This window comes from Ruditapes philippinarum, unplaced genomic scaffold, assembly GCF_026571515.1.
Source record: "Ruditapes philippinarum isolate M1 unplaced genomic scaffold, ASM2657151v2 ctg1206_1_1_1_1, whole genome shotgun sequence".
In the NCBI taxonomy this organism is placed as follows: domain Eukaryota; kingdom Metazoa; phylum Mollusca; class Bivalvia; order Venerida; family Veneridae; genus Ruditapes; species Ruditapes philippinarum.
In genome coordinates, this window is record NW_026858413.1 from 151,552 (window position 1) to 162,226 (window position 10,675).

The following is a 10,675-nucleotide window of genomic DNA, read 5'->3' on the forward strand; positions in this document are numbered from 1 at the left end:
ATTTGCACCATGTGATGTAACAAAGCTCATGTTTAAAATTCATGGTGAGAAATATAGAAGTTGTTATACATTGTTCAATTATTATCCCTCGCCAATGGAATCAGGCGGGGGATATTGATTTAACCTTGTCTGTCCTTCCATCTGTCCGTCTGAATTTCATTTTCATGCATGTTTCTGCGACTACTGACAGGAATTCAACAAAACTTTATTGAAACCATCAATACCAAGAGGAGATGCATATTTTGTCACTTTGTTCCAGGCAAACCCTTAAACACAGAGTTATGGCCCTTTATTATGCATTGGAGCAATAATTGTTTCTGCTCTACTTCTCTGCAACTACTGGCAGGAATTCAACAAAACTTTATTGGAACCTTCAATACCAAGAGATGTGCTTATCATTGACTTGTTCCAGTCAGACCTTTCAAATATGGCCCTTGATTAGTTATGCAGTATGCATATAGGGCAATAATCATTTCTGTGCTATTTCTCTGCAACCACTGAATACAATTCAACGAAACTTTATGGGAATCGTCAATATTAAGAGGAAATGCGCATATTTTTTGTACACAGTTGATATAAATCATTTACCATAGGTTGAGTTCAAATTTTTCTTCAGAGCACTTATTTTTCAAAAAGTGAAAGTTGCTGGTAGGGGTATTAATCACCTTCAGTCATAGGTCTAGTTGTGATAGAAATAACCAGAACTCGGCTAGGGATATAAATTCAACAATTTGCAGGGAAAATTGCTGTCAGTATAGTCAAGTTTTGAATTATGTCATTGTGAAATGGCTTTAGCGTTGTTATGGAGGATTCTTTATAATCAAGCCCTAGCCAAGCTAGCTTTTGAGGTTTGCAATGACAATAATTATGTAGTAATTATGTGGTATGATGAATATGTGGTACAGGTTTTTGATGCAGATATATAGTGTCAAATGTATACAGATGTCAGGCTAAAATGCCATGTTGTATACATTACCTTAGTACAACTATATTTTCCCATATATCCTGTCCTTTAACTTATATAACTATTTATATATACACAGGGGTTGGAGATGACAGGATGTATAAGGAGAAAAATGGAGTAGCTAATCATTTACACTATCAAGGTAATACTTATAAATTACATTAAACATTGTTCAAACATAAATTGATAAAAGTTAGCTAGACATGATGAAAGTTGGCAAAGTTTGCAGTATTTAAAACCATAAAACAATAACAAATTACTTTTGTGCTTAAATTTTATATTAATCATTATCTGTTAAAGGCACAAATAAACTAAATGCTTCAGAAAGATCTATGTTGATCAATATATTTTTGTTACTATTCTAGATCAGCAACCAAGTGGAATTAGCAACACAGTTATGTATCAGCTCCGAGAGGATTTAATTAGTCAAGATTATCCACAATTTTTCAGATTCTTGTTCAGTAAGTATATATTCAAAATCAAAGTACTAACATATTGTTTTTGTATCTTACAAGATTTGTAGCTCACCTTTTCGCAAAGATGCTCAATGGTGATCTTTTGTGATGGCAGTGTGTCAATCATTATGCATAATTCGGTAAACCACTTGATGGATTTTGACCTACAGCTTATAAATTTAGCATGTAGCATCACCTTAGCATTTCCCTTGTGGTCCCTACTAAAATTGTTTAAATCATACCTTTGGGGTCAAAATTGGTCCTGCCCAGGATCACTTGATTTATATAGACTGAAGCCTGTGCCACATTATAAGCGAAGACTATCCGATATCAATGCATCACCATTGATAATTTAGATCAGAGAGAAACTTTTAAAGAATATCCGAGAAGAAAAGGGTGGTTATGTTTATCCAGGTATATATTGCACCACTTTTTTTCATGTTTTATTAAGTTAAAAATAATAATCAGGTAAGATACATGTGATGTGATTCTGGTATTTTTGTTTTCAGCAAATGGTGCAGATGTTCACATCAGTGAAATGAAATTGAATTATTCTACCCATGGAGTAAAGGAAATCATATACCAGATATTGAAGAGATGGAGAGATATTGAAAAAGAACAAGCTACACATGAGAAAATACTCGCGGCATTACAGGATTGGAACAGGATGGACTTGTACAAAAAATATTCCAACATGTTTGGAACATCTACTGTAAAGGCAGACAATTTGACAACAGAAGTGTAATTTAAAAACTGTGATAATGTGATTTTTGAATTCCATGATTGTGTTTTATATTTTCATGTGTTGTTTTCATCAAATTTAAAACTAAATATTGTTTATTTCTATAACCAGTAACCACTTTGAATAACTTTAGATGTATATGTACACTAGGCTGATAGAAGTCATGAAAATTCTTCAGCACAGATAACTGTTCATTCTTATCAACATAAGTTTTTTATGCCACCACAGCATCTGTGAAAGAGCTAAAAGCTTAGATATTTAGCATGAAAGATCTTCTAGTGAATGCCTTCCAAGTTTGTTTAAATAAAAGCCCTAAGGTTCAAAATTGGCCATGCTCCAGGGGTCATTGATTTTCCTTATATGTATATAGTAGAATATTAGAAAGTCTTCTTGTAAAAATCCAAAAGAGGTAGCATGAAACATTTTCCAGTGGATGTCTACCAAGTGTGTTCAAGTAAAACACCAAGGGTCAAAATTGACCCCACCCCAGTGGGTCATTGATTTTCCTTTTGTAAGTATATATTGTTAAAACTTAGAAAATCTTGTTGTGAGTGACAATCCACAAGTGCTATAGATTAGATATTTGGCATAAAACATCTTCTAGTGAATGTCCACCAAGTTTGTTCCAATGAATGCCATAGGGTTAAAATTGGCCCTGCCCCAGGGGTCATTGATTCCCTTATAAGTAGATCTAAAATAATCTTGTAAAAAAAATTAAGCTTAGATATTTGGCATGAAACATCTTCCAGTGGATGTCTTTCCAGTTTTACCATATCCGTTTAAATGGATAAACATAACAACCCTAGTTTGTAGAGAAATATGTATTTAAAACTAAATACACTCTTGTTGTTTTTTTTTGGTAAATAAAATGATGTATTGAGATATATTCTATGCTTGAATTCAAAATGATCAAAATTCAATCGAGTGCTTCTGAACTGTTTTATTGCCAAAAAATGGGTGAACAATTCAATAATATAGCTGCTAGATCACATAACTATTTCTGTCTCGAGAATAGCAATAGAGATCAGACATTATGTTTAAAAGTTAATTTGAGCGTTGTCATGACGAAACCAACATAATGGGTTTGCGACCAGCATGGATCCAGACCAGCCTGCGCATCTGCACAGTCTGATCAGGATCCATGCTGTTCGCTTACAAACCCTATTACATGTAGAGATACTAATAGCGAACAGCATGGATCCTGATCAGACTGCGCGGATGCGCAGGCTGGTCTGGATCCATGCTGGTCGCAAAACCATTATGTTGGTTTTGTCATGACACGGCTCATTTAAATTCAAAGTATCATAGTGAAGTGTTTTGAACAAGTCATCATGTACATGTCATCTATATACAACATTGTCTACTTGTTTTCTTTTCTAAAAATGCATAATTTGATATCTCAGCAGGCAATACAAGTAGTTATACTATTCCTTCTGTTTTATTTATATTGTTTATAATGTTATATTGTTTATTGATAGAAATTAAAATGTTAACAAAAGAATCAGTTAAACAAAGTGAACAATACAAGTAACTTAATCTTGATTAAATGAGTTAACATTTCATTCCTATCAACATAACAGTGATATTTAAATGTTTGAAACTGATAAAATGATAAATATTGCAATTTACATGCTCATTAAATTTAGCTTTTGCTCAATGAACTGTTTTACACATGAAGAATGCCTGTTTAATTTATGCATAATATCATTTCCTTTACATGTTCCTGTAAACTGATAATTTCAATACTTGTTCTTTAAATTATTATATATTATGTTAAAATATACATTTTTTACCTAACAGTATATATACTATATGAAGAGGCGCATGTAAGAGTGCTTTTGTATAATTGTTTTGTTTTAGTTAATGATCAAACAAGGATAAGTTAGTTTAACAATTAGCAAATATAAAAGTTATGGTTAAGACAGTTTCTATAGTTAGAAATAATTCTTGTTGTTATACATTGTGCTCTATCATTATGTGTAATAGATTAAGTGGTGCTGTCATGTTATTCTGTTAAATAGAAAGCATAGAATTACACTAACATTTGAGCCGTGTCATGACAAAACCAACATAATGGGTTTTCGACCAGCATGGATCCAGACCAGCCTGCGCATCCGCTCAGTCTGATCAGGATCCATGCTGTTTGCTATCAGTTTCTTTACTGGTTATTAGGTCTGTAAGCGAACAGTATGGATCCTGATCAGACTGCGTGGAAGCGCAGGCTGGTCTGGATCCATGCTGGTCGCAAACCCATTATGTTGGTTTTGTTGTGACGTGGCTCATTTTGCTTTTGTATACTTTAAAATATTATGCTCAAAATATATATGATAATTGGCTGACATTTTTAAGGGCATTGTATAGATTTTTTTCCAAGAAAGTTAAATCAAAATGAATTGTTGTATATGAAATATTTGAATTGTTGTATATGGAATATTTTCTATGTTTTCTTGTTTCCTACTTTGGTATAATAAAGTGTTATTTAAAATTCTATAAGCTGATTAAACTGATGTAGATAGTACATAAATTGACTAAGTAATTGTTGATGAATTACGTAGAGACCTTGCTGTATGTTATTGTAGTAGGCTGTGTATAAAGTGATTGATTAGTGAAAATGAAGTTATGTTTGGGTTTATTTGTTGCTGTGAACTTTGCCTATTATTTTACCTACTTTTATTATCATAATAATGGTGCATATTTCTTTGTAACTATACACAGATATGCCATAACAGCATCTCAATGCAGTGGCATGTAACGAATCACCTGTGTGTGAATGTATGTTATATAGATTATATACTGAACTTGAAAATCATTTTGTGAAAAACCACTACTCCAGTTTGAACCAACCTTGGCTGGATTGTGATTGGTGAAGGGCTTTCAAAGTTGTTCAAAGAATTTGATTCCAAGCAGAATTTTGGATGCTATGGCAACCTAAAGAAATTAAAACGATCAATTTAAAAAATCTTGTGAAGACCCACAAGGCCTAGAGCATAGCTATTTAGCATAAGGAATTGTTTGATAGACTTCTACCAAGATTGTTCAAATTATAGCCATTGGATCAAAATTGGACACACCCAGGGATCATTGATTTTCATTATGTACATTTATTTAAAAATCTGAAGGTACAAGGCTTAGTGCTTTGATATTTAGTATATGATACCATCTAAAAGTCTACTACCAAAGTTGTTCAAATTTTGCCTCTAGTGTCAAAGTTGTCCCTGCCCCAGGGATCATTGATATACAGAATGCTCCAGCTTAGATATTCCGCCTGAAAAATCTTCCAATGGGTTTCTACCAAGTTTGTTTTAATAAAAGCTCTGGGGTCAAAATTGGCTTTTATGATATGCATTTTTTTATTAAAAGATTCAATAGCTGGAAGTTAGTGTAAAAGTCATGACCTCTAGCAAGAGAGATGTTAGATTTGCAGTAGTATTTCTGAAATAATTTGAGCAATTTGATTCACATCATGTATATAACGATGATTTTAAATTGTTAAAGATCCTGTAACACAATTTTTTCATGGTTTTATTTCATAAATATAATGCTCAAATTAAGATTTGTCAATATTGTAAGTTCCAATAAGCATTATTTATAAAGATATTTCCCAATTTAACATTTCGTGTAAATAAAGGGAGGTAATTAGAAATTTATTTTCTATCAATTTTAAGTCAAATTTTCCAAAAAGAAATGAATGCATGTAATTTATGGATTAAATATAATGTTCACACATATTTGCAGTACACATTTTAAATATTCTTCACTGTTTGAAAATTGTTTTATTTGCATAAATATATACATATATAACTTTTTGCAAGTGTGGTATACACACAGTAACAATATCAATCACAAAACATACAGGATCTTTAATGATTTTTAAAGTTTGCAGAAATAATGATAAATAAAAAAAAAAACAGTTACTGTAACTGTATTTTCAAGTTAAATACAGCTATGCAATACAGTAAATACCTAAACTTTTGTCAAGTATGAATACTTATATATATTTTAAAATTGCCTTTGTATCTGAACACTAGACACATCTGCAAATTGTCTTTTATTTGGCAGGCTGAAATATGACCTTGACCACCAAATTCACTAGACTCAACTGCATTATGACAAGTTCATTTGTATAGAAACAAAAAGATTCTGTTCCCACACTACTGTTTAGTGTTGTATTAATGTGGCGGCATTTTTGTGCCCCCACTTTAGTGGCGGGCATTTAGATTTATCCTTGTCCGTCCGTCTGTCCATCGGCACTACCGAATAAGGATAGGGGGCCATCTAACTGTAAACGGAACAAAAGAGAACAATAGAGTTCATTCCGTAACAATAGAGTAAGGGGCCATTGGCCCTCTATTAAAGAATAGAAAATAACAAAAGAAATGGCCCCTTATTCCTTTTTGGCCGGACTTCCGTCTGTCCTTCTGTCAGTTCTCTTTTGTGTAGCACATTAACTCAAAAAGTATTTGACCTAGAGTCATGAAATTTTACAGGAATGTTGATCAGCATGTATAATTGTGCACCTGGGTATTTTCGTCTGGATATTTTTAGAGTTATTGCCCTTGACTTAGTAAAATTTTGCAATTTTCAACTTGTGTCGCATGTAACTCAAAAAGTAATTGACCTAGAGTCATGAAACTTTACAGGAATGTTGATCAGTATATGTAATTGTGCACCTGGGTATTTTCGTCTGGATATTTTTAGTATTTTTAGAGTTATTGCCCTTGACTTAGTAAAATTTTGCAATTTTTTAACTTGTGTCGCATGTAACTCAAAAAGTATTTGACCTTGAGTCATGAAACTTTACAGGAATGTTGCGCAGCATGTGTAGTTGTGCACCTGGGTATTTTATTGTGGATATTATTAGTATTTCAAGAGTTATTGCCCATGACTTAGTAAAATTTTGCAATTTTCAACTTGTGTCGCATGTAACTCAAAAAGGATTTGACATAGAGTTATGAAACTTTACAGGAATATTGATCAGCATGTGTAGTTGTGCACCTGGGTATTTTCGTCTGGATTTATTTAGTATTTTTAGAGTTATTGCCCTTGACTTAGTAAAAACTGTTTCATTATGTTGTTATTTGTTCCTTGAGTGTTTGAGTTAGAATCGACCAACTTTACAGGAATAATGATCAACATCACTAAATTACAGGAATAATGATTCACATCACTGTGAAGCTATGAACCTGGGACTTTGCAGGTGGATTTTTTTCAGTTTTGTTAGAGTTATTGCCCTTGACTTACAGTAGTATAAATTTGCAATTTTCAACTTGGGTTTTGCTTGTGGATTTATTCAGTAGTTTTAAATCTTGCCCTTTACTAAGATTTTTAGTTTTCAAAAAAAATTTGACCTAGAGTCATAAGATTGACAGAACAGTGGCGCGGTGGGGGCACCCGTGTCCTTTGGACACATTTCTAGTTCATAATTGCAATCTTGTTTCTTTTACACTCACAAAATTAGTATTTACAGTTGTGAATAGGATCATGTTGTTCATAATCTTCGAGGCTTTAGTTCATTTTCCTGTTATTAATGGGTGGAAGTGGGACCATTTTCTTCCTGTCTAGGGGTTTTTGGTCCTGAGGCAAATTTCAATGAAAGGTCAGCGTTGTGTTATTACGAGCTGATACTAAAGAAAAACATTAGCAACAAATCATTGTAAACATAGAAACAGGAAAGTTCCTGCTCAAATGTTAAACCAGCTGTTTGTATTCTACATTGTAATGTGTTGTTTGTTTTTCTTCACTTTAATCCAGAAAAAAACATTGTATATTTTATAAATAGACCACAGTTGTAGTATATGTCCTGAAAATAGTGCATACTTTGTAATATTCAGTTATTTTGACATTTATTTAAGTCTAATCATGCATGTCTCTATCTTAATGTGTATAGTCCTGACATTTATATAGGCATGTTATACAACCACCTGTGTTGTTTCATTACTTCAGTAACACTTTAACTTCAATTCACTTCCACACTTATCTTGATTATATATCTTGTATTTTAATGAAAATTGAATCTCCCATTAGACAGATCTCTCCCCCAAGCTTTCCTAGCTATAGATTATCTATCTAAAGACATGTTAATGTGCAATTTGATTTCAAATATACTTCTTAATTTTTTTCTTGAGATATTTGTCAAACAGCTGTATTTGTGTTATATACCTATGTTAGGGGACAAACAAGTACATTATTTATTGTACATAAGATAAAATGATGCTACATAACATGTAACATAAAATATTAATTTAGATCTGATTATTTCATGATTATACTGTTCATAGTGCAGGATAATACCTCAAACTCGTATAAGAAGTTCAAACTGACATACTTTTACTAATATCTACCACATTTCTATTATAGTTTGGTTTATTGGAAAGAAATTTTAGTATCTCACACACAAAATTGGTATGACCTTACATTATATGATTTTGTTTACTTTTGTTAGATTCTAGATAAGTTACATTTATCTTGCCTATGTTTATCATTAATTAAGTGCTACATTGGATTACACCAGTAAGTTTTCAGTTAAATATTAATTAGATTAAGCTTTTCTCTACTGTTGACAAGATATTAAAATGTTTTGAAAATTGTATAAATAGTTTGCTTTTTATTTTATTTCCTCTGCCTACAATGACCTCCACATTGCAGTCATTATGATAATTAAAGCCCTGCCGATTTAACCAGAGGGGACTTTAGATTTACCCTCCATCTGTCCATCTGTCTGTCCACACTACCGAATAGATATAGGCCATCTAACTATAAACAGAACAAAAGAGAACAATAGTGTTCATTCCATAACAATAGAGTAAGTGGCCATTGGCCCTCTATTAAACAAAAGAATATTTCTCAAGAAATTACCCCTTATTCCATTCCGAACGGATGGGTCAACGATACTGTATCCCATGATGATGTAAAAATAACTGAAAATATTTTTATGAAACTGGAAATATGGGTAAATGGAAGTACATAATGGTCAAGGTCAAATATAAGTATGAAGACGGTCAAATATAAGTATGAAGACGTACTTTTTGTGTCTCTCATAAATCTCTTAAAATTACATATTTACGCCAAGTTAAATGTGCTCGAAGATCATCAGATCAGTGATAATGAAACATTGGACCTTGTAACTCCAGGGCAACAATTTAAGCAGGCGGAGTCTTGCGACAGCTCATTTGATGACGTCATTTTTACACATGATTTGTCCGTATTTTCTGACCAGCATACTGGTGACGTTCTATTGAATGACCTCAATGAGTGTGACTTTATGGCTGTTGAGGAATATAAGGTCCTAGTGAAGTTATATAGAGTAAACCCACGTGATATTTGTGTCCGGTTAATTTTGCGGAAGTATAATTCTTCTGAAACTGACTTAGATCGCATGATATGTGATTACTTCGAACATCTTAAACACACGTGTGCTGAATTTCCGTTTGATAAAAATGCGGAACTCAAAAAGTGTGTTTTTACCTGCTCAGGGGATCCAGTTGCATTTAGAATGTCACAATATATCTAAAACATCATATGCTTGACTGAAGGTACCGATTTTAACATATTAAAGAACGTGATTAGTACTGCAAAGGTCCGCAAACAGCATGTAGGGAGTATGTCAGCGATAAGGCCAACAGAAAAATGTTCTTGTAGTAACGAGATATCTTTTATGAAAGATTTAATAGCATTACAAGCAAACATTTTACTTATTAAACCCAAGAGATTTCACACAATGACCAAATGAAATATGTTAAAGATACCTATTTAAAAATAAAGACAGATATACTTAATTGTGCACAACTTACAAACACTGTGTCTTCATCAACAGTAGCTACGAATTGAAATATAACGCAATCTGTGGTCAGGCGGGTTATTGAATTTGAAGACCGAGTGCGTTTAATTGAAGTGCAAATGGAACGTGACTACATCAATCCGGGGTTTTCAAGGAAATCAAACAGTGGAAATAATATGAAAAGCAAAACGGTTGTCAATGCTTGTGCATTTTCTCCGCCAATTTACGCATACACAGCGGAACGCTTATGCCAAAGTGATAGCACATCACTTTCAAAAATGCGAGTACACCATATTTATGCTTGGAGACAGACAAACAAGGGGAGAGAGAGGGGTCAGTCTCATTCAATGACGTAGCAAGTTATACGCCTGAGGCCGAGAAAATAGGGGAAACAATACCGATACGGGTGACAACTCGAGAGCGGCGATAGATTGTTTGAAAATGCAAAAATACAAAGGGCATCACTAGGGAGAATTATATCAGAATGTCTTGGACCATTCACATTGGTCAAATCATTTCAGTATTTTGGATGAAACAAAGTGCAATGTTGACTAAAACTATATTAAAAAAAATAAATAATATATCAAATGATGGTCATTATCAGATTATTGTAGTTTTATATCTTATTATGATGTTAAATGTTGTAACATGGAACATTACTGGAATTATGTCCAGTGCTGGCTACCTTAGTAGTGTTATGTTTTGCTCTATTTCAGGTATACTCACTTTATAATTTG

General features: G+C 32.9%; 1 protein-coding gene across 6 annotated transcripts in view; it reads left to right on the forward strand.

Moving 5' to 3' along the window:
• Positions 1-8,754, forward strand: part of LOC132753133 (uncharacterized) — a 59,695-nt gene extending 50,941 nt beyond the window's left edge. For 5 of the 6 annotated variants that reach the window (XM_060743573.1, XM_060743569.1, XM_060743572.1 and 2 more), the window contains exons 6-8: positions 1,044-1,106; positions 1,330-1,425; positions 1,929-8,754. In XM_060743573.1, the coding sequence (XP_060599556.1) occupies positions 1,044-1,106; positions 1,330-1,425; positions 1,929-2,164 (395 nt within the window). In that variant the 3' untranslated portion in view covers positions 2,165-8,754. The remainder of the gene's footprint in view (positions 1-1,043; positions 1,107-1,329; positions 1,426-1,928) is intronic. The other variant, XM_060743575.1, reaches the window with a different exon arrangement.
• The last annotated feature ends 1,921 nt before the right edge of the window (positions 8,755-10,675 follow it).